The 25,393-nt window shown below is 36.7% G+C and overlaps 1 protein-coding gene across 7 annotated transcripts in view; it reads right to left on the reverse strand.

Moving 5' to 3' along the window:
- LOC118919297 (uncharacterized) overlaps positions 1–25,393 on the reverse strand; it is a 79,414-nt gene that overhangs the window by 33,180 nt on the left and 20,841 nt on the right. For all 7 annotated transcript variants that reach the window (XM_057497783.1, XM_057497786.1, XM_057497785.1 and 4 more), the window contains one exon: positions 18,794–24,992. In XM_057497783.1, coding sequence (XP_057353766.1) covers positions 18,794–19,002 — 209 coding nt within the window. In that variant the 5' untranslated portion in view covers positions 19,003–24,992. The remainder of the gene's footprint in view (positions 1–18,793; positions 24,993–25,393) is intronic.

Below are 25,393 nucleotides of genomic sequence, written 5' to 3' on the forward strand. Positions count from 1 at the left end.
CCATTTCTCCCTTTTTTGAACAGGAACATCTAGAGCAACTGTCCCACAGGAGTCCCACCATTGAATATTGGGTGTGGGGAGAAGACAAGTTCTCTCTTTACTTCACAGATCTTCAGCTGGAAAGGAAATGTACTTAAGGAACATCCTAGACGCCTCATTCACACCTGGACCATCTAAATAATAAAGAGACTCAGGCCTTTGAGCTGATGCTGTTATAGGATAAAACTTTTGGTGGCCTCAGAAAGGGTTGAGTGTGTATCTTACATGTGTGAGAGTTGTAAATCACTGGGAACCAGAGAAAAGACAGTAGTTGTCAAGCTTCAACAAATGATTCCCACCGCTGCTATTCACGCATTTATGAAATCCTTCCCAAACTGAGTAAGGTTGGCTTGTGTAGCCCATAGGATAAGGCATAAATGAAGGAAGATCATTTCTGAGCCTAGGTCACAAAAGACATTGTGACTTTCAACTGGCTCTGGCTTAATTCACTCATTCTTCTTAAGTGCACATGGAACAAACATAATGCACAGGAGAGACTATATGTTAGGCAACAAAACAAGTCTCAGTAAATTTTAAAAGATTGAAATGATGAGAAATAGCTTCCCAATGACAATGGGATGAAATCAGAAGGAAATATGGAAAATTCACAAATACATGGAAACTAAATAACATAGTATGAAACAACCAAGAAGTCAAAGAAGAAATAAACTAGAAAATACTTTGAGATATAAGAAACCAAAAACACAACATACCAAAATTTATGGAATGCAGTGAAAGTAATGCTCAAAGGAAATTTATAGCTAAAAATGACTACATTAAAAAAGAATATCTAAAATCAATAACCTAGCCTTTTACCTCAAGAAACTAACAAAGAAAAGTCAAGTAAGGCCAAAAAAAACAGAAGGAAGGAAATAATAAAGATTAGAGATAAACAAAACCAAAAGTTGGTTCTTTCATAAAATCAACAAAAATGATAAACCTTAACCTAGACTTATCAGGAAAAAGGGAGATAATATTCAAATTTCTAAAATCAGGAATGAAAGCAGGGACATTAAAACTGTCCCAGCATAAATAAAAAGATAACAAGAAATTAGATAATCTGAATGATATGGATAAATCCCAGAAATACACAAACTACCGAAATAGACTCAGAAAATTAAAAATTAGAATAGATCTATAATAAAGAGATTGAATCAGTAATCAAAAACTTTTCAACAAAAATTCCAATTCCAGATGACTTCACTGGTGAATTTTACCAAACATCTAAAGAAGAATTAATGTCAATCCTTCCAAAACCCTTCCAAATCATAGGGGTGCCAGGCTTCATCAAGACAAGGTGTATCAGATATACTAAGACCAGTTCAATATATTGAAGGCACGAAAATGCAATGTGGGTGCATAAAATGCCACTTCATAATTTGTAATATTCCTTTAGATTTGTGCTTCTTTCCTTATTGTATGATGCTGCTATTAACCTGATGCCAAAGCCAGACAAAGATACAACAAAACTACAGACTAATACCCACTATCAATTTAGATGCAAAAATCCTCAACAAAATACTAGCAAACCAAATCCAGCAGCACATTAAAATGATTGTAGAACATCACCAAATGGGAATGCAAGGTTTAATGCCCAAAAATCAATTAATATACTTTTAATAATAAAAGCCACATAATCATCTCATAAGAGGAAGAAAATAATTTGACAAAATCCAACATTATTTCATGAGAAAAACATTCAACTACCCAGGAATAGAAGGGAACTTTGTCATCCTAACAAAGGGCATCTACAAGAAATCCACAGCTATGGTACTTAGTCCACAAAGAAGCTATTAATGCTCATAACCTAGTTCAGCAAAGTTGCAAAACGTAGTATCAGCATACAAAATCCATTTTTATATTCTTTTTCTTATTTTCTTATTTTTTTGCCTGCATACTATTTGTACAATTATCTCTTCATATGACAATAATTTTTACTATCATTTTCTATGGAAAGAAGAGAGAGCAATTCAAATGCATTTTAAAATGCCATTATATTGTATTGAGCTGCATAATTATTTAACAAAATTATTCTTTTACAATGGATGAATATGTGTGGGAATTTTTCCACGAATATTTAGGCTGCTTTGCTGTGATGTTAGCACTTTGTATATCACTTTTTTCTTGAATTGCCAGGCTTCATCAAGACAAGGTGTATCAGACATACTAAGACCAGTTCAATATATTGGAGGCACGAAAATGCAATGTAGGTGCATAAAATGCAACTTCATAATTTGTAATATTGCTTTAGATTTGTGCTCTATAAACATAGGAATTCTGATAAATTCTATTTTGCATTGCTTCTTATTTAACAAGTATATTAGTGGAGGAAAAAGTCAATGGGGAAGAAAAATCATTTAGACCAACAACCCATAAGGGCAAGAGATAAAAAAAGAGCATTATTAACCTACTCAGTGCATCTAAAGACTATGGGACTCAAAGATGAGAAATAATAACAATAAATTCATTAAGAAGAGGCATAAATACATATTCACCCTTTAATCCAATTATCCCATTTCTGACCATTTATTCTATAAAAATAATCCAGAAGAAGAAAGATGTTGTTTGCATGAAAATGTTTACTTAAACTTATAAATGAAAAAAAAAGGAAAAAAAGATAAAAGCTATAATCAACTTAAAAGCCTAATGGGAGGTAGAGTGATTTAAAAAGTACTCCAATGCAAGTGAGAGACACAGGCCTGCAGAGTGTAGAAAATATGATAGTGTTAAATGAAATAAAGCAGATGCAACATAAACAGTATGACTATAAATGTGTGAAAATGCTTCTGTCCCGGATTTGGAGGGTTTAGCACAGGATAGTAACTATTTCATATTAGGCCAAGCAGCCTCATGGAAAGGTGTCCACTCATTAATATGAATAATCATTTATAATACTCACCCTTTCATTCTCAAGAGGGTCCCAGAAAGCACATGAAATTGTATGGTCATCATCCTACAGGAAGAAACTTTACCCTAAGTAAAGAGAGGATCAAGCCCATTAGACCCAACAATGATTATCAGTCATCTGAATAGGGAAATGGTAACTTTGAGCAAGAGGAGGGAGGCTTCTCAAATTGTCTTTCGGTCTACACCTCACTCCATCCCCTAAACTGCTGAGGATACTAAACAAATTAAATTAAAATTTGAAGGTTAGAAACTTTTTCTTCTAATAAATTGAGATCACAAGAAGAGTTATGTTTTGGCTGTAACAGAGCATAGCACAAGAGCGTGGAAGGGACGTTTTACCCATTTCCATGATGAGTCTTGCAGCAAGGAGTAGATATGCAAGAGGCCACCTGACCAGGAATGGAAAACCAGTAGAGAGAACATCAGATACAAAGTTATGTTAGAGGTGAGGGAGTCAGCGCAAGAAATAAATTGGTACCTAGGGATGCTTAAGCTTTTGTTTGAACTTGCATTTCTGTTTTAATGTGTTTCTGTGGAAAAGGATAAGAGTGTAAGTGCAGAAGCCAAAAACAGCTGTTTTAACATAAGGGGATTATGTCTTGTTCCCTTTACCTAAAAAATTTTAAGTGATTATTAATTTGTGACTTTCTCATAATAATACCTTTCTCTAAAATGTTTCTACTTGTATCGTGCACAATCAGGGAAACAGGATATTTACAAGTTTGTACATACACATAGATACATACATACATTTGTTACAGGACTTGACCTACACAACTGTGGGAGCTAGTGAAGCAGTCACTGTAAGGTTGCTGTCTGCAAGTCTGATACCAGAGTTTGATGTCTACAGGGCAGACAGGAAGAGAAGATGTATGTAAAGTGGGGCATGAGCAAGAAGGATCAAGCTGAACCCCACAAGCATGAGCCGCAGCCCAGCAAGGCAGATCAAAACCCAGATCAGTTCTGCCTGCACGGGGGTCATTTTGGAGCTGAGGTCTTTCCTCCCACTTAAGCACACACAGCTGACCTAAGAGTTGGAGAAATTAAAGGAAAATCCAGAGGAAGGTGAAGCAGTTGTGGTCTTGCTCCTGCCTCACACCAAACAGGTGAGCCAGCTGGTAAGTGGCAACACGAGTGACCTACCAAATGGCAGCTGTGTCACATCACTCTCCGTATCTCAGCCGAGAATATCTCTTTTGGTCAACCCAGGCCACAGACATACCATAAATGGGAATATGGGGAAATGTAGGTCGCCTTAGCCAAGTTGAAATATTACAAAGTCACCACAAAGTCAACATGTGCTTTTAGTCAAGAACACCAATAGATTGTGAAAATCTGAACTAACACAAATCTCTCTTTTTCCAGGCTATCTTTGGTATTTATTCAGAAACATTTTATTTACCCTCATTCACTCTCTTCACTGTAAAATGGGGTTAATAATATCACCTGTTTTAGACAGGTTCTTAGTTATAAGTCACAGAAACCAACTCATATGAGATATGAGATTTCTCAACTTCAGCACCTGACATTTTGATTATACTATTGATAATTCTTTGCGATGGGGGACTGTCCTGAGCACCATAGAACATTTAGCAGCATCCTTGGCCTCTACCCACCAAATGTCAACCCCATCCCCAAAATGTGATAACCAAAAATGTCTTCAGACGTTACCTAATATCCCCCCGGGGTGAAAGTGGGGCAAATGATTTCCAGTTGAGAACCACTGTTCTGATAGATTTAGGCAGAAAGGCAGTAACAGAAATTCTTAACTGGACCAAACTTTAGTCAGGCTCCTGAACCTACTCCTAGGCCCATCTGTGTACTTCCTTATAAAATTCAGTTTTAGTAAGAACCCTGCTAAATCAGCTAAGCCAAAATCTCCCCTCCTCAATATCTGATCACCCTTGATATCTAATTGGGTTCTTTACCCTCAACCGTGCCCCAGGGTGACAGTTGATCGCTCTGGCCTGTCTTCATCAAGAATCTTCTTAGGTTTAACCAGAATCCACTTTACCCTTGATGTTTCCTCCTAGCAATTTTCCATCCACTGACCCCCACCCTGGTCCTTGTTTATGAATTCCCACTCGCCCAGGCTGTATGTTGAGTGAAGCCCAATCTCTCTCACCCACAGCAAAGTCCCATCACAGGTGTCCCTAAACCCATCTCAATAGTCCCTCCTCCTTGAATAATGCCTTCCTTACCGTAATTTAACAAATGTCATTGATAATTTTTTTCTTTAACAGGAATTCATTATAAAATGATGTTGAATAACTTCACAGACTTGCTGAAACAATAACCAAGCAAGGAACATTGCCCAAAAGTATGCCACACAACTAGTCTAACGAAGAAATTATTGCTGCTACTTCTAAACTCTGCCCCCTGTAATTTGCACTGTCAACACATGACCCCGTGACCTGCAAAACCCCAATAGTTTCACTTTCTCTGCTGTTAAGACAATCTTGCTCCCACCATTGCTGCTGAAAAATCAGTTTTCTATGGTCTCCATGTTTTCAGGTCAGTAACTGAAACCTGTCACTAGCAGGTTACAAGTCTGCAGAGAATGTGTATGATCAGAGAAAACTGAGTGTATGCCCACTCACCTCTTAGCTTCTGGGGAAATAATGATCTAGTATCTTTCTGAGTCTCATTGAGTGGGATATTCACACATAGGATGGATTTCTAAAGCTGGCAGACCAAAAGAATGACAATATCCATTAGACATACCAGACCAATTGATTTCAGGATTGTCTCCACAATGAACGTGAAGGGCCATAACTGTGGAACATCGCCTGCTTGTCGAGAAGGACACTAGACAAAGTGTCTGGGGGGGTCAGTTGGGTCAAAGGAAGTCAGGGTCCTGAGCTCTAAGAAATTACGGTCAACCCCCAAAATGCAGATCTGACCTTCCCATGAGGTCACATAATCACTGCCTCGTGTCCAGGGAGAGCAAACTCTACCTTTGGTTTCAGAAGGCCTCGTTGTTGTTATTGAAAAGAACATTCTGGTCAGAGATAAACAATGGAATGTTTCCATTTTCTTGTCTGGAGAGCTATTTAGAGAAGAGGGAAGCGAGTGAGCAAGGGTTTATGGTGATGTGATGGATGATAAAAGGCTTCTCTCCAAGCTGCAATGGCCCAGAAAAGGCAGCAGTCATACACGCAATGCTCATTACTGCTAATCGGAGTTGGGTCTGGCATCCAGAGGCGAACATGCCCTTGGAACTGAACTCCCCTCTGTGGACAAATTGACATTGAGGGAACCTTGTCATAAATAATCCCTGCCATTCAAGAGAACATTTAGCCCATTACTTCAGGGGGAAGACAGAAGAGTCACTGAAGTTTCATGGATGCTGGGAGCGCTCTTCAGGAAGTCTAACAAAGTCACGGCAGGCTTCCGTACTGCAACCGTGGATAAAAGGGATAAAGAAGAGGTTCTGAGTCACTGGTATGTGCGATGGCTAGAGAACGTGGATAATGCCAAATATCCAGGAACAAAATGCAAAACTCAGCTACTGTTGCCAAAAACAGTAGTCTACTGCTCTGGGTAGCATTTAAGGAAAAACAGACAAAAAATAGAATAAAAAATAAAACACTGTCACAATCCACTCAACCAAGGATCCTGTCCCTGGAAGATTATTTAAAGGTATTTAGGTAAAGGGGAATGTTGGTCCACATTATATAAATAATAAATGAGTAAATGAATAAATAAACCAACAAACTCAACGGCCAGCTTCATTGGAATAGCCCAACTGTTGTAGAGCTAATCTCAAAACCTCAGTGGCTTAAGATAATAGAAATGCATTTCTACATTTGGGCTCTGCTCCATGCAGCTATTCAGGCACTCAGGCTCTTTTCATTGATCTCAGTGGTTTTTGGAGGACTCTACTGGATCCTCTGCACCCAACCAGGAGATGGAGAAAAAGAATGAATACTGTGAGCTGAGCAGGAAGTTAATGGGCCAGGCCTACAGATGGCCCTACATAATACATTATCACATCTCATTGGTGAGAACTCATTCACAGGACCATATTTCACTGCCGGGGAAGCCAGGAACATAATCTAAATATGTGCCCAGAAACAAAAGGGAAATAGTTTTGTAAGCAGCTAAGTATGTTCAACCATGTTGATCTGGTCCTTCTCAAACTATTTTCCAGTTTGAAGAATCCTTTACTTTTGTGCTTTTATTCCCTTAACTGTATGTCCATCCTCCCCTGTAAATTCTCCAGCTCAGTTAAGCTTCTCATGATCTGAGACATCAGAACTACACACCAAACACAGAGACGAGAGGGGAGGTCATGGAAGGAGAGCAGAGAGCTCCCGAACTCAAAGGACCAGAGGGGGAACGCATCTCCAACACCTCGTTTCACAGAAGAGGACACTGAATCCCAGAGGGGAGAAGGGACTTGCCCAAAGCCACACATCAGAGTATAAAACTGGCACTTCAGCCCAGCTCTCTCAATTTTCTGTTCAGGATTCCTTTGAATACACCATTATTCAAATGTGTGTATGTCAAAATTTGGTACAAAGATATAACATTTCCATGTAATTTCCAATACTCTGTGGCTACATAATAATGTTTAACATTTCATTGGTAGTTTTAACCTAGGAGGTACACATTTGATAAACATTCCTATAGTCCAAATTAACAATCCAAGCCCTTCCTTTGAATTATTACTGTTAAATATTTACTAGGATGCATGTTATGCTCTGATTAGGCTTCTGAAAAGGAATATTTGGAAATAGTTTTGTCTTTGTTTTTGTTTTAAGTTCTCTACTTGCTATATCAAAATTCTTTCAATTGCAAACTATGAAAAACAACTCAAACTAGCTTAATGTTTAAAAAGGAATCTATTCAGTTGTGTAGATACTGCAAGATTCAGTGATATAACCAATATCATCAGAGCCCTGTTAGTCCATTGCTCATTTTTAATTTTCTTCCTAGGTTGCTGTGAATCTCTCTTCTTGCGGACAGGCTATTGCTACATGTCGGGAATGATGGCCAACTGGCAATGGCAGCCAAGCAAGTTTTAACTTGAGATTTGGAGAAGAGAGAGCCTTTTTCCCTACAGTGCCAACAGAAAAGTCCCAAAGTGGACCCTAACTGACCTACCTTCCATCACCTGCCTTTCAGTGGATTTGGGTGGGGGTGCAGGAAGGAGGAGCAGAAACTATGATTGACATCTCCCCCCAAATCACAAGGAGTGGGGGAGGATTTCCCTCACAACCAGAGAGGGAGCTACACAACATGCTGAGAGGAGAGAAATATTTGCTATCACAGTCTATTCTGCTTGTTGGTTAGGAAACAGATATTTAGTATAGAAAAAAAAGATTGCATTTCTAATATACAATAAACACCTATAAAATAAATATCTCCAACCTGTCAAAGAGCCAACACTCAAATGCAGGATATTTCCCCTCCTCATTTAAATTAAAAATTCAGAACAGTACATAGCACAAGATATAGCCTCTCTGCCAATACCTTCCTGTTATTTACAGGGATTCAATGAAAAATATCAGATTTACAGTTAATTTGGTTACTTATGTAAAAATTAATCATTAGCCTCCCACCTTAGATAAAAAGTGGAGTTAAATACTGGGTTTGGAAAAGGGCTATGAACTTGTCCAGTCCATCTTTCTCTTTCTGCAGATAATGGAATTAAAGAGTGGAGAGGTGAATTTCCTGGATGAAGTTATTCAGCTCTTTACTGAATGAATCCTGGGTTGCAATTCAAGTTTCCTTCCAGGCAGTGTAGTACTTTTTCCATTGTACACCATTGTTCAAATTTTGTACATACTCTTCACGTTGCAAGATTTTTCCAAAAAAGATGTGATGTGAAAGCAAATAGACAATTGTCAACTGAGAAGAAAATGTATTGGATCTGTCAATCATTCAAAAAATTTTTTAAATTTTATACAGCAACTCTTTTTTTTTTTTTTTTTTTTTAGATAATTATTTTTTATTGAAGGGTAGTTGACACTACATCCCGGTTGCTTATTTATTTTACAATTGGAAGTGTGTACTTTTTCTTGGTTGTTGTTGTTAGGGCATCTCTCATATTTATTGATCAAATGGTTGTTAACAACAATAAAATTCTGTATAGGGGAGTCAATGCTCAATGCACAATCATTAATCCACCCCAAGCCTAATTTTCGTCAGTCTCCAATCTTCTGAAGCATAACGAACAAGTTCTTACATGGAGAACAAATTCTTACATAGTGAATAAGTTACATGGTGAACAGTACAAGGGCAGTCATCACAGAAACTTTTGGTTTTGCTCATGCATTATGAACTATAAACAGTCAGTTCAAATATGAATACACATTTGATTTTTATACTTGATTTATATGTGGATACCACATTTCTCTCTTTATTATTTTCAATAAGATGCTGAAGTGGTAGGTAGATACAACATAAAGGTAGAAAACATAGTTTAGTGTTGTAAGAGAGCAAATGTAGATGATCAGGTGTGTGCCTGTAGACTATGTGTTAATCCAAGCTAGACAAGGGCAATAAAACATCCGCATATGCAGAAGATTTCTCTCAGAACAGGGGGGGTGAGGTTCTAAGCCTCACCTCTGTTGATCCCCAATTTCTCACCTGATGACCCCCCTGCGACTGTGCCTGTCTTAGGTTGTTCCTCCCTTGAGGAATCTTACCCGTCTCTGGCTAACCAGTCATCTTCCGGGGCCATACAGGGAAATGTTAAGTTGGTAAGTGAGAGAGAAGCCTTATTGTTTGAAATGGTTAGCTTTTTATTTCTTTGCATATTTATGCCCTGTGGCTTCTATGCCCAGCATTTGTCTTGAGGTATCTTTACCACTTGGAGGAGTTATGATACTCGGTAAATTTGATATGAGGCACGAATTCTATTTAAGAATTCGTTGTAATTAGGAAGAAAGAAGAAAAGCTATAGAAGTAGCAGGCGGGAGAAAACATGGGAAGATTGATTATTTCTTTGACATATCTTCTTGTAGAGTAACTTCAGCATGTATAGATTTTAAGCTACTACTTAAATTGCGCACACACATTAACATAATATGAGTATAGTTACATAACCAAAGCATACCTGTAATTACCAGCCATCTCCAGTGAAACCAAGAAAACCAGTTAGGCACCCTAGGCATTATACAGCAACTCTTAATCGACATTCTCTTCTGTCCACATGGCACGCACAATTCTGTCATATCTGGGAAAAAATGGTGGCTTCTATGAACAACAAAGCTCCAACTGTGTAATAAATGCTGGCAAAAATAATTACCCATGAAATCAAAGTGATAGCATTGTGAGGGATGACTCTCCAACTTGGCATCAGAATTTTTTTTCAAAAAAGTCTACTTCCTACTATGTCTTTATGCAATTATACACTGTATGATTAGATGGGAAAAAAATCCCTAAACACCATGAACAGCTAAAATAAAGTTCTAATCAATTTACTTGATTTTAAATTGTTTCTAAACATCCTGGATACTAACACGATCATCCTTATCTTTTCTTATTTTAGTGGGAACTAATTTCTTTTTTTCCTGACCAATACAAACTTTTGCTCAAGATAAAAATGTTGATATCCTTAAAACCCTAACTAAAAGATGAAACTGAGTTACTTCCTTTTGCCTATCAGATTGGTAATGCTTAAAAATGAAAGTATCTAATCTAGCAAGAATGTGAGAAAAGGGGAAATCTCATATACATCTAGGGCAAGTGTAATCACTACACTTCAGGGCAAGTATAGGCAATATAATCCTTTTTTAGGCAAGTTGGCAATATATATATAGAACCATTAAGAAATATTCATGCCCTTTAATTCAGCAATTCCATTTTTAGTAATTTGTCCTAAGGAAATTATCAAATATATATAAAAAAATGTTCATCATAATATTATGTACCATGGAGCCAAAAAATGGGAGACCACTAAATATCGGAAAAGAAGGTGTGGTTAAATAAATCTTTGATGACAAATACGATAGAATTTTTTCCAACCTAAATCAAAATCAAAAGAGTGGCAAATAGACTTTGGTGTATCAGTATGATAGGATACTAGATTGATTTTTTTTAAGGTAGAAAGATGTTACAATAGTAATCCAATTCTCACAAACTTTGTATAACATATGTATAGGTAGCTGTACACACACACACACACACACACACACACACACACGCACACAGGAATAGAAATACAAATACTTTAGAAGTATACCCACCCAAAAATATTTGCTGACGTTAGCTCTGCGTGAAGATAATATCCACTTCAAAATGTTGCTGTCAGGTTCAGTTATGTAATACAAAGTATATATTATTATTTATTACACATATTCATTTAAAATATTCCATATATGATAATATATGTATATAACTTATATATGATCCCTACAGAGCACCAGGAAAATAGTAGCCATTCAAAGAATGCTAGTCACCTTCTTGTCTTTACAATGTTTTTCATATGGGACACCTACCCCACACTAGTCAATGTTGAAAATGACTTGCTCCAAGAACAGAAGCAGGGGTAGAGAAGTATCTTGGGAAGGGGACTAAATCAGGCAGAAAACTAATAAGCCTCTGGAACTCTTTGCAATCTCTCCGCACATATCCTGCCAAGCCAAAGCTTTAAACCAGAGTCAGTTTTCAAACGATAACAAAATGACAGGGCTTCATCACCCAGTGCATGAAAGTCTACCTTACTGATGAACATAGACTAAAGATAACCTCTTTTTCATAAAGTGTTCTCTTATTACCTTTCAAAAGCATGAATCAGACCCTGGAAAGGCTTAGGTTCATTACTTTAAAATAGCAACGTGGAGGAAATCACAGCTATATATCGAAGCCTAATGGATCTTGCCCCCTGAAAGAGGCATAAAATGGGGCTCTCCTTCCAGGTACCCATTGGGTTTCTATGCAAACAAATGTGTGGGGGTCAGTTTTACTCATCTCAGGGTTGGGAAACTATATGAATGGGTAAGGGAGACAGAATTTGTCATCTTTGGTAACTGATTGGGTCTAACTGTGGGCATATATTTGGCCATAACAGAGGAACCGAAGGGCCTTATGTGATAGGGGATTTTAAGGCCAGAGCAGTGAAAGCTTCAAAGAAATGTGACATAATTTTTACCCCCTCCAAATTGCTACCTAGCAAACTGTTCCTTGACCACCTTTATTTCATTCTACTTTTTTTTCAAAGAAAGGGGAGATGGTATCTTTTCAGGCTATTCAACACAAAGGGAGAAAGGATTCTCAGACCCCATCCTGCAATATGATTTAATAGAAATAAAAGTCAAACTGAATAGAGGTGTTACTTCACTGTGAAATAAAGCTCAAAACACGCAATAACCTACACTACTAGTTAACTCATTGCAAATGTATATTCCAGTAGGACCACCATTATCCACCCAAGCAAGTGCACTAGAATGCTAAGGTAGGCTTGAACCATGAGTCGGGAACGAGGACTTCAAAGGCATTCTACTGGCCAAAGTAGCAGACATTGCACTCAGCTCCTCATTCCAGGGAATATCTAAAACATGATCAGAGATGCTAGATGGAGGTGAGAGAGATAGAGCACTTTGAGAGAGGCCAAATTCCATCTAGAACTTTCTGGTGAACATACCAGTGAAAGGTTTGTGTGAATCAAGTCCTAATCATACTAAATACTTGTCATTAACATACACCTGCTCTTTTTATATGGACCCAATATTTGTTAACCCCTCTCATCACTATGATATCTAAACTCTCAGGAAGGAGGTGTTTGGACAAATACAGCTTTTCTCCTACAATTTAATCTATGAAAAGATTTGGCATCTATTATCAAGGTTCATAATATCAACTTCAAAAAAAAAAAGCAAACTACCTTTTGTTAACACCCACATATGTCTATCATTACTGACACATATATCAAGCTTATGATGTCTTCAGAAATGAAGAAAGTAGTCCTCTGCAGCTGGTTTGCCTTTTAGGGAAAGAAGGCGAGGAAGGTTTGATATGTCAAATTGTGACCTTAAAGACAAAATGAATAAGTGATTTGTAGAAACTAAAAATAGAAATACCATTTGACCCAGGAATTCCACTCCTAGGAATTTTCCCAAAGGAAACAAGATCTCAAATTCAAAAAGACATATGCACCCCTATGTTTATCACAGCACTATTTACAATAGCCAAGACATGGAAGCAACCTAAGTGTCCATCAGTAGATGCATGGATAAAGAAGATGTGGTACATATACACAATGGAATACTATTCAGTCATAAGAGGAAAACAAATCCTATCATTTGCCACAACATGGATGGAGCTAGAGGGTATTATGCTCAGTGAAATAAGCCAGGTGGAGAAAGACAAGTACCAAATGATTTCCTCACCTGTGGAGTAAAACAACAAAGCAAAACTGAAGGAACAAAACAGGAGCAGACTCACAGAACCCAAGAAGGGACTAGAGGTTACCAAAGAGGCAGGGTTGGGGAGGGTGAGTGCGGAGGGAGTGAGAAGCAGATTGAGGGGTATTATGATTGGTACACATGGTGTGGGGGGTCACAGGGAGTACTGATTCTGTGGCATCTTACTATGCTGATGGACAGTGACTACAATGGGGTGTGGGAGAGGACTTGATAATATGGGCGAATGTAGTAACCACAACATTTTTCATGTGAAACCTTTGTAAGAGGTGTATCAGTGATATCTTAATGAAAAAAAAGAAAACAATAGGGCAATGAATGGAGTTTTAAAGCTGGTTGTGGTCAGGGAAAACACAGCAGAAATTTTCTTTAATACTGCATTATGGAATTAAATGGACAAGCAGAGGGAGTAGAAAATTAGGAAACATAATATTGAACACTTTATGTTATTTCCAAAAGCAGAGAAGTCTTAGATCCATGAAGGCATATCTAAAGATTATTAGTGCAAAAAAGCAATCTGGTTACAGAAATTATTTGGAAGAAAAAAAAGCTTAAGGATATAACCTAAACTAAACGAAGGCCAAAAGACAGAATAAAATTGCCAGTTTTTTGAGCTAACTAAATCTTTGAATATATATTCTAGGTACTGTACTAAGAATATAACCAATGTTATGTCACTCAATCCTCACAAACAACCCTTTCCATTTCTCTATAGAGAAATCTGGAGACAGAGAAAGGTTAAGACACACAAATTAATCCAACTCCTTAAACTTTCACGTTAGTTCCATCATGTGAGGGTTGGGGAAAAGGAACCAAATTTCAGATTTCACTTGACAAAATCTGTGCTTGAGTGCGAAGGCAGAATTATAAAGTGTCCACCTATCCCCTAAGATCAAATGACTTTCGTATGATTTTTTAAAGGAAAAGGTTTAGACAATAATTCTAGCATGATAAAGCTTGAACACTCACTAATATTTGAACTTGTTGCTTGTAACAGTCGAAGGACAGACATCTCAGAGAGTTTAATGGAGAAGAATTTAAAGAAGAGGCTATTTCCAGAGGGTATGACACAGTTAAAGGAAACTAAGAAGTTATGGGAAGGACCCCAGTGTTAGCAGCTCCTCAGCCTTGAGCGGCATCCTAGAGTAGCTTGTCAAGAGCAGGTAATGGGTCTGAGGGAATGGAACATAGCAACACATGAGACATACCTTCAATGCTAATGGTGAGACAACATCTGAAAGAACAAAATGGGACACACTCCAAGAAGAGCACCAAATTTAAAGCAGAAATGCCAAGGCTGTCCTGGATTTTTGGTGGAAACTAGCATGATAACATTGATTTTATCATTGAAAGATGGTATCTACCATTTGCTCCAACTGATTATTAAGAAAGTGAGATGCAAGTACAATCAACCTGTGTTTGGAATAATTGTGAAGCAAAGACATCCCAGAGACTGGATCATCTGACGATGTTAAGGGAACAGAGACAAAACCCAAGATATACTGAGTTTTCTGAACTGAAAAATCCTCCTACAATTCCTCATTTTAGGAGGGAAGAAAGCTAAGGCCTAGAGAAGCAACACTAAGGTAAAGCTAAATACATTTTCATAAATACTGATTATCTAGGATGAAAATGTAGCTCTAAGAGGGCTGGCTACCAGTCCACCAGCCTTCCCATTAACTATACTATCATTACTGCCTGGTGTCATTTTTCCACTGCTTAGTAATAACATAGTATTCTGTAGGATTATTTAAGTGTCTCCAAACTTAGCTAGTATTATACATAAGAACTTGATCCATAAATTACAGCCCTTATATGGTTGGTGCCTTCATCCATTTTCAAAACTACCAGAAAAGTATAAAACTAATAAAAATTCAAAACAAAAACATATACCTAACAAGTCAATAGTAGAAATATGGTAAAGTCATATAAAATTAATTTAGGCAAGAAAAGAAGTAAAAAGCAACAGAGAATAGAAGGGACAAGGAGAAAACAAAGTGTAACTTGGTAGATTTAAATCCATCTATCTCAATAATCACATGAAATATAAACACCACAAAAAAAAAAGAAGAGATTGTCAGGTTGTGTTAAAAAAAAACATGATATAACTATGTTATTTAGAAGAAACCTTCTTTACACATAAAAACAAAAAGAGGTAAAAATAAAAAGATGGAAAAGTATGTCACATAAACACTAATCAAGATAGGTAGAATGACTATATTAATATTTCAAAGCAAGGAATAGTACCAGGAATATAAAGGGGCATTACCTAATGAAAAATGAACCAATTTGTTAAGAGGGCATAACAATTCTAATTGTGTGCACAGCTAGTAACAGATTCAATACAGATAAAAGAAAAACTTTTAGACTGAAAGTATAAATCCACAATTACAGTTGGAGATTTTACCATATCTTTTTCGATGTTTGAAAACACAAATATAAAGACAATCAAAAGGTTATAAAAGACCTAACCATATATTGATCTTAATTGGAATTTATCAACACTGCACCCAAAGAAAGCATAGTACACATTCTTCACAAGTACACATAGACTATTGACTAATATAGACCACATGATGGACCCAAAAAGAAGTTTCAATAGATTTATAAATATTGAAATCATATAAATTACATTCTCTGACCACAGCAAACTAAACTGAAAATCAATAACAGATATCTGGAAAGTTCCCAAATATTTGGAAATCAAACACTGTACTTCTAAATAACCCATTAGTCAAAGAAGAATCCAAAAGGAAAATGAGAAAGTACTTTGAACTGAGTGAGAATAAAAATACAACGTATCAAAATATGTGAATGCAGTTAAGGTAATGCTTAGACGGGAATTTATAGCTTTGAATGCTAAAATAGAAAGACCTCAAATCAATGATCCAAACATACACCTTATTAAACTGGAAAAAGAAAAGAACAAATTATTCCTAAATTCAGCAGTGCAGAAAATAATAAAGGAAATAAAAGTAAATGAAACAGAAAATATAAAAAACAATAGAAACCATCAATGAACAATGATCAATGGATCGTAGGATCAGTGGAGTTGATAAATCTCTAGCCAGACTGATGAAAAGAAAGGACATAATTTTTTAATATCAGTAAAAAAAGAAGATCACTAAAGAGCCTATAGATATTAAATACAGCAAGTGAACATGCAAACATTTTCACATTATATAGTCAACAACTTAGGTGAAACAGAAATTACTTAAAATACACAAATTACTCAAAAAGGAATAGATAACCTGAACAGCCTATAACAAGAAATTCCATTTTTCATTAAAAACTTCTCACACAGAAATGTCCAAATGTCCAAATGGCGTCTTTGTAAAATTCTACCACATACTTAAAGGAGAAATAATATCAATTCTATACAAAGTCTCCCAAAAAAGGAAAGGAACATTTCTCAACTGGTTCTATGAGGCCAGCATTACCTTGATAATTAAAATAAAACATAGATGTTACAAGAAAACTGTAGACCAATATCCCTTATGAATATTGATGTGAAATATCTTTAAAATTTTTTTAACAAATACAAGTCATCAATATATGAAAAAGATAATATATCATGACCAAATACTTATACCAGGAGTGCAAAGTTGACTTAGCAGTTGAAAATCCGTCAACATAATTCATCCTACCAATAGACTAAAAAGAAAAAGTATCATCTCAGCACATGCAAAAAAAGCATAAAATTCAATTCTTATTCATAACTTTTTAAACATTGAACTCTCAGCAAACTAATAGAGTGAAACTTCCTAAAAAATGATTAAAAGTATCTACAAAACCGTATAATTAACATGATCCTTCATGCTTTACCCGTGATGTTAGAAGACGACAAAAATATCTTCTGTCCTACATCTATGCAGCATTGTTCTGGTGGTGCTAACTCATGCTATAAAGCAAGAAAAAAAAATGCTTGCAAACTGGAAAGAAAGAAGTAAAATTTTCCTTATTTGCAAACACGTGATTACCTATGTAGAACAAATACACCAAAAGAAAATACCAAGTTTAGCATGGTTGTAGATAACAAGGTCAATACAGAAAAAAATCAGTTGTATATTCTATATCCTATTCAAATTGAAAATGTTAACAAAGGCACAAAAATATGAAAAAAATATAAATAAATTTAAGAAAAATTTGCAAGACATAAGCTAAAAATGACAAAATTGCTGAGAGAAAGTAAAGATCTAAATAAGATGACTAGTAGTATTAAGATGTCAATTCTCCCCTAATCTATAAACTCAATGCACTTTTGTTCCAATAGTCACTTATGTAAAACTGGCAAGTTTATTCTAAAATGTGTATGAAATGACACAGGAAATAGTATAGCCCACAATAATGACAAAGAAGAACAAAGTTGGAGGACTTACATTACCTGATTTAAAGCTTAGTTCTAAGGTACAGTAATCAAAGTAGTGTGATGATATTGTTGTAAAGATATATATATGTATCAATAGACCAGAGACCCCAAAAACTGGCTCATGCATCTATATGATCAAATAATTTTTTAACAGAGATGCCATTGCAATTCAATGGGGAAATATTTTCAAGAAATAATGTTTAAGCAATTAAATATCCAAATGAAAAAGAAACAACAAAAATTAACCTTAGCCCTTGCATCATACCATTTATAAAAATTAATTCAAAATGAATCATAGACCTAAATGTAAAGGCTAAAAAAAACGAGCTTCAAGAAAACAACAAAAACAAAAAAAATCTTAGCAACTCTGTATTCAGCAATGATCAAACACGTAGAACAAATAGGACCCAAAAAGCATAGAATATGAAAGAAAAAGTTGACAAATTTGACTCCATTGAAATTTAAACTTTTGCTCTTCAAAAGACACTATTAAGAAATTAAAAGGCAATCACAGACTAGAAAAAATATTCACAAAGAATGTATCTGACAAAGTGTTGCATCCAGAATACATTAAAAATGCTTACAATAATGAGAAAACTGGTAACCTGATTAAAAAATACATATGGGCAAAAGATTATACTTTACCAACATTAGGTATACAGATGGTAAATAAGCCCATGAAAATATGCTTATATCATTCATTATTACAGAAATGCAAACTAAAACTACAATGAGATGATGCCATTCCACACCCATTAAAATGGCTGGAAATAAAAAGATTTGACAATACCAGTTATTAAGTATGTGAAACTACTGGAGTTCTCCTACTTCATTAGTGAGAGTGCACATTGGAAAATAGTGGCAATTTTTAAAAAAATTACACATACCCTTACCATATACCCAGAAATTCAACATTTAGGTATTTATCCAAGAAATACAGAGTGTTTACACTCGTACAGAAAAATAAACTTTTTCATAATAGCCCCAAGCAGAAAGAATACAAATTTCCTCAACACCTGGATAGCTAAAACAATGGTAGTACAGGTATCCCCCACTTTTCTAAGTTCATGTTACAGCACTTCACTATCACGACCTACATCAGTACCTGCTTCCACTTCCCGAAAGAAACCTGAAGAGGATGTTCGCTTTTACGACAGAAGGCGGAGAGTGAAAATAGCGTCCAGCGGCTGTTTTGCCGCAAGTCAGGGAGCCGGGAGCCCAGAGCGGCCGGCGGCCTCCCAGGCTCCTTCCCAGGGCCGCGCTCGCGGCACCAGCACCAAGCCGCCGGAGCTTTCGGACTGTGTCTGTGAGCATCTCTGCTTTATCTCGGTTTCTTTAGTGCATCCGTTAGCAAGATGTGTCCTAAAGTATCACAAAAGCCTAAGAGGCGTGTTTTTTAAATCTGGGAACCCTCAAGACTTTTCCCATATAAATTAATGGTAATTACTTCTCTTTTTGCCGATTTCTGGGAATCATTTTGGCTTGCGAAAGCTTTCTTAGGAACACTATGCTTTCGGAGAGTAGGGGAAACCTCTACATGAGTACACTGAAATACAACTCAGCAATAAAAAGGAATGAACTACTGATAAAAGCAATAATGTGAATAAATCTCAAGGACATTCTGCTAAGCAAAAGCATCCGGACATGAAAGTACTGTATGACATCATTCATGCAAAAATTCTGGAAAAAACACAACTATAGTAAAAGAAAGTAGATCAACAGCTACCAAGGACCAGGAGTTGGGAAGAGGGGAATAAGTTCCGAGGACTTAAAGGATGTTTTTACGGTGCTGAAAATACCGATTACTATAGAGGTTACACATCTGGACACAATTATCAAAACTCAAAAACTTTACACTTAATAAATTTTATTGTGTGTGAATTGCACTTCAGTAACGTTGACTTTTAAGAAATAAAGATGCCTATAGCCCTTGATTTCACTGTCAATGGAAATTTTTTGTTGTTGAAATTTCATTGTAGATGGAATTGCCTAATGAAATGTAATTTTTTGTTAATCAATGACTTATCTGTTATCTGACACATGATATGTTAATGAATCAGTGTCCAAAATACAGATTATTCTAAAGAGTCAAGGTAAATACCAAGTGTCAATGAGGATATAGCGTAACCAAAAGTCTCATACACTGCTGTGGGAGTGTAAATTGCTATAGCTGCTTTGGACATTTCTTTTACATTATCTATTAACCTTAAACATACCCATACCTTATGACCCAGCAGTTTCATGTAGAGGTATGTATCTGATAAAAATAAGCTTTTATATCCAGCAAATAAAATACACAAGAATTTCACAGATGCTTTATTCATAATACCCCCAAACAGAAACCTCATGAAATGACCAAAAATGAATCATGGGGAAATAAACTAGTATATTCACAAAATGGAATACTATTCAATAATTTAAAATGTAATACTGCATGCCACAACAATACAGAAAAGTCTCACAACACTGAACAAAAAAAGCCAGACCCATAATTCCATGTAAATTAAGTTAAAACCAGACAATGAATCTTAAATTGGTGGAACTCAGAATGGTGCTACCTTTGGTGGAGAGTTTTCTATGGGAGGGCATGAGGGAACCTTCTGGAGTGCCAAAAATATTCTCCCTTGATCTGGGTGGTAGTGACACATTTGTATATGCATGTAAAAATCCATCCAATTGCACATTAAAATTGGTACACTTTACTGTATGTGAATCATACCATAATTTAAAAGTTTTTGAAAGCTTAAATTGTGCTCTAAAAATTCATGAAAAGCAGAAAAAAAATCACAGTATATCATAGCCTTAGAATACTAAATATATTCTTATTGTGTGGATTAGGGGCTGTGGGGGAGAATGCATTTGAAACATTTTCTTTGTAAAAATCCCTCTGGAGGATGTGAGGGAACTCCCAGGATCAGATAAATGAAGCTTCAAGCTTCTGAGAGAAACAACACGTTCTCAGTTAAGTTAATCAAAATGTCAACACTTACTCTACCTGTGGTTATTTCTTTTTAATTTCCCATAAGGGCTGACAGTGGACAGACCTGGCCTGACTGGGAATCAGCAGGTTATACTTTAAAGCTGCCTTTGCTTCTGAATAGTGGTGGGTGCCTGGAGGGGTCGGTTACTCCTCCTGTGATTTCAGATTCCCAATCAACAAAAATATTATTAGCAGTAGTGAGAATAACTCCTGTCTACTGAGTATTTTTTATGAGCTGGACAGTGTGCTGATCACTTTGAATGCGGTGTCTCCAACCTTGTATGGTCGGTCTCATTTTTAAGACAATATAAGAGTATGTTTTCTAGTGTTCCTGAGCTAAAAATTTGGTTCTGCTTCTCCTCAGATATATAAACATGTGCCTTGGTCTCTTCATCTGAAAGTGGGAATTAAAAAGAATAACACCTTCCTTCCAGAATTGTTGCTAGGATTAAACAGATTACTATCAAAGCATTGAGAATATGCCCAGCGCATACTAAGGACTATAAATATATTTGCTAAATGACAAAAATCATTTTAAAGATGAGAAAATACAAGCTGGTGGAGGTGTTCGCATACTAAGCATGGAGCAATGAGAATGCTACACTCCAGGTGGGAACAATGAGGGAGCACATTGTGTGCTGGGTTTTTGTTTTTATAGGGAAAATAAGACTTTTTATTATTATCATGTCCTGGCAATTCAAAACAAAGTCAGAGATAAAATACTTCCCAGTTGTTCCCAGGCTACACCCACTTTGGACATCCCTGCATTGAGGTTAAATAAGTTGCCCAACTATAGGTAATGGGGCTGAGATTCAAACCCATATCCATCAAATTTCAAAGCCTCTACTGACTAAACTTCCTCTAAGGGCCATTCTTGTTCTTAGAGTGCATATCCTAGGATTCCTAACTGCTGTATATAGTGTCCATGTCTTCTTTGAAATGTTTTCTATTCAAGAAACAAACAGTAGCATCTACCAGGTACTGGGTTCTGTTCTTGAACAGAAAGTTAAGCAGTGAACAAGTCAATGTTCTTTTTCTCTTGGAGTTTACATTCTAGTAGGGTGAGACAGAAAATAAATAAAACAAAGACATATTATTTTCAGATGCTAGTAAGTGAGGACATAAACAAGGCTAATGGACAGAGCTGTGCTGCCCAATACAATAACCATTAGCCACAAGTGGCTACTGAGTACTTAAAATGTGGGTCATCTCACCTGAAATGGGATGTAACAAAAACACACATGGATTTCAGGTACTTAGTACTAGTACTAAAAAAAAAAAAAAGTATAAAATACCTCATTAATAATTTTTACATATTTGTTACATGTTGGTAAGAAAAATAATTTTTAAAATGAAATTATATTTACCATTTCCAGTCTTTTTTTTTTTTTCAAGTTTCAAGATTTTATCTGGTATTATTTTCCTTCCACATAAGAAAATTTCTTTTAATATTTTTTAATAGTGTAGGTCTCCTGGTGATGAATTCTCTCAGACTTTGCTCTTCTGAGAATGTCTTTCTCTTTTATTTCTAAAGTTATTTTCACTGAACAGAGATTCTAGGTTGATAGCTTTTTTTCTTTTGGCACTTTGAAGATGTCATTCTATTGTGTTCTGACCTATATTGTTGCTGATTTGAAGTCCACAGATTCTTATCTTCTACAATGTTTTTAATGTGTAGTTCCTTTCTCTGGCTGCTTTCAAAATTTTCTCTTTATTTTTATTATATTGGGCTTTCTAAAATTTTTATTGTAGTATGTGAGGTTTCCTTGGCTTACCTTGCTTGGGGTTCTGTTGAGTATCTTGAATATGTGGATTGACAATTTTCACCCTATTTGTGAAAAAGTCACTGCTTCTTCAAATAATTTTCTGTTTTCCTCTCCCTTTTATAAAACCCTAATTACACATGACGCTTGATATTGTCCCCTGGCCACTAAGGCTCTGTTCATTTTGTCTTTCTTTCCCTCTGTTTCAGGGCATAGTTTCCATTGCTGTGCTTTCAAATCAGTGATTTTTTTTCTTCCTTCTTAGTGTCTAATCAGTTGTTAATCCCTTCCAATGGAATTTTCCATTTCAGATGGTGTTTCATGTCTAGAAATTCCATTTTTAAAAATCCCTCATTCCTCTCCTCATTAGGCTTATGTTTCCCTTTAAATCCTTGAAGGTATTTATATTAACTGGTTTAAGATACTTATCTTCTAATTCCATTACCTTTGTTATTTTTTATTTTGTTTATGATTAATGCTTTTCCTTGTAGTAGTAGGTTATATTTTTTTCTACTTCACGTCTAGTACTTTTTTAAATTAGATCCTGGACTGTGCATTTTACAATGTTGATGCTGGATTTTTTAAAAATATGCATTCCTTTAAAAGGTATTTGACTTTATTCGGGCAGGCACTTAAATTACTTGTTGTTCCACTTAAGCTTTTAAAGTTTTCTGATAAATTCGTAGGGCCAGTTCTGAGGGTCCTTGACTCCAGAGCTGGTTTATTCTCTCTCCTAAAGCATGGCCCTTCAGTGTGTCCACTGAGTACCTCAGAGTTTCAACAAGGACTCTTTACTATGATTGACCAATATGTAAACATCTCCCAGTCCCATGTGTGTTCTAGAGACCCCTCAGTTCACGTGTGATTGTTTTTTGCCCTGCTTCATGGAGTCTCAGCCTTCATGTCTGTGTTCAGTATTTAACATAATATTCCCAGGGGCCTTTATGCAGATTTTCAAGCTCTTTCTTCAGGCAGCTCCCTCCTCCCCATAATTCTGGCCCTCAAATTTTCAAACACCTCACTTGTCCAAAATTCCAGCCTTGTCTTCTCCTTTGCTCTTGAGATTGCCCTCCCTTCACTGCAATCTGGATAGTGCCTCCATACAGTTGAACAGAAAGTCCACACTGCTTACTTCTCCTGTCAATCACAGTCCTATGCTGTCTATTGTTTAATGTCCAAAACAGTTGCCTCATATATTTCATCTGCTTTCTCCTTGTTTACTGTGAGAGGGTATGTCCAATCATGGTTACTCCATCAAAGCCAGAAGCAGAAGTAAGCCTGTATGAGATTTGGCAATTTATAAAAATAAAAATGTTTTTGATCCCTCCAGTTGCTTGTATGTCACAGTGTAAAACAAGAAGATCACCCCTAAAAATGAGCATGGTGGAGGAGCTAGAGGTCTGAGAAGACAAAGGGCAGGATACAGGCATTCAGGAGACAGGAGTGGACTAGGAGAGTAGATCAAGGGACTGAGAGGCCAGGGGTGTGGAAGGCTCATTTACAAGGGTATTGAAATCAATAACTATGATAGAAGTAGTGTAAGATAGGCTGATAGAGCGGGGTGGGGGCAGTAGACGGCTGCCTGCTAGTTCCCTCTCAAGTTCCTGCTCGCTGCAAGGATAGCGTGCTCCCCAGCATTACTGGTTCTGCCATGTCTTGAGAATCATTCCCAGAAGCCCAGACCAGAGTCCTACAGTCCTTCCAGTAACTTTGTAAATATCTAATTCAATAAATAAATTCCTTTCTGCTTAAAGGTTTTAAAAAATAAAATTAAAATGTTTTCTTTTAGAAAGAGTAAATGGATTGCAAGAGCATCTTGTCACGAGAAACTTGTACTCTCCTGTACTGATTTTCAAACTTAGCTGCACGGTGCAATAACCTGGAATATCACTCCCAGGGTTCCTGAATGTAGTGGTCTGGGATGTCACTTGGGCATCAGAAGCTTTTAGGCCCCCTTGGTGATTCTGCTATGCAGCAAGCTTAAGAACCACTGATTGGTGCACTGAAGTATTTACTGGTTGACCTTACACTACAGGGGAGTGGATGCAGTGTCTTTGTGTGGGGGGTGTTTGTGTGCACACACAGAGTGTTCATGTGTACATGGAGTATACTCTCCACCTAGCTCTCTAGATCAGGAGTTCTCAAACATTGTTACTGCAGAACCACTGCTCAAGATAAATGCCTAGCAAAGGATATGGTTCCAGCTCAGGATGCACCCTAAGAAAGCAGCCCTAAGAAAGCAGCAGAGAAAGCTGTTCAAGTAGTTGACGCCCCAGGAGCAGCTGTGTATAAATGAGTAAGGGCCCATATTTCACAGGGTAACCATTTGATCTCCTGCTTATTCATGTGGGTCAGAGTGGCTACAGCCGAATCTCCCTGGAGAAGGCATCTGTTGGACATGTCAGAGCAGGATTCATAGTCCTCTCCTCCACCCTCCAGTTGCTGCAGTTTTTCAGATGAAAGCCACCTAGGGAATGATGGATGGTTAGTCTATCTCTACTGAATCAGAGATTGAAATGGAAAACTTCAGAGACTAAACTGCATTTTCTTCTCTGAATATACTGAAAAAGAAGGAAATATACATTTATTAATAGCCAGGTATGTTACATGTACAATCTCAATAATAGCACCAATGATCTATGGGATGGGATAGCTCATTTTAAAGGAGAAACCAAGGAAAACTTTAGAAACTTCTCTATTCAGTGACCAAAGAGGAAAAATAAAGTAAAATACAACCGACTAAAGTACATCTGCTCTCAGTGAGGCAGATGAGCATGTCCAAGGCCAGTCCCACATTTCTTTGCTCCTCGTGGAACCCAGATGCTTCTGAGTAGACCTGCTACGGCTCCACTGAGCACAGCATGAAAACTATTTATAGAGAAGGACCATTCCATCTCTTATGTCCTGTGATCCTGTAATTACAGCATCTTGCCCAGGTTAGACAGTATATAGAACATAACTT

This window comes from Manis pentadactyla, chromosome 3 (genome assembly GCF_030020395.1).
Source record: "Manis pentadactyla isolate mManPen7 chromosome 3, mManPen7.hap1, whole genome shotgun sequence".
Lineage (NCBI taxonomy): Eukaryota > Metazoa > Chordata > Mammalia > Pholidota > Manidae > Manis > Manis pentadactyla.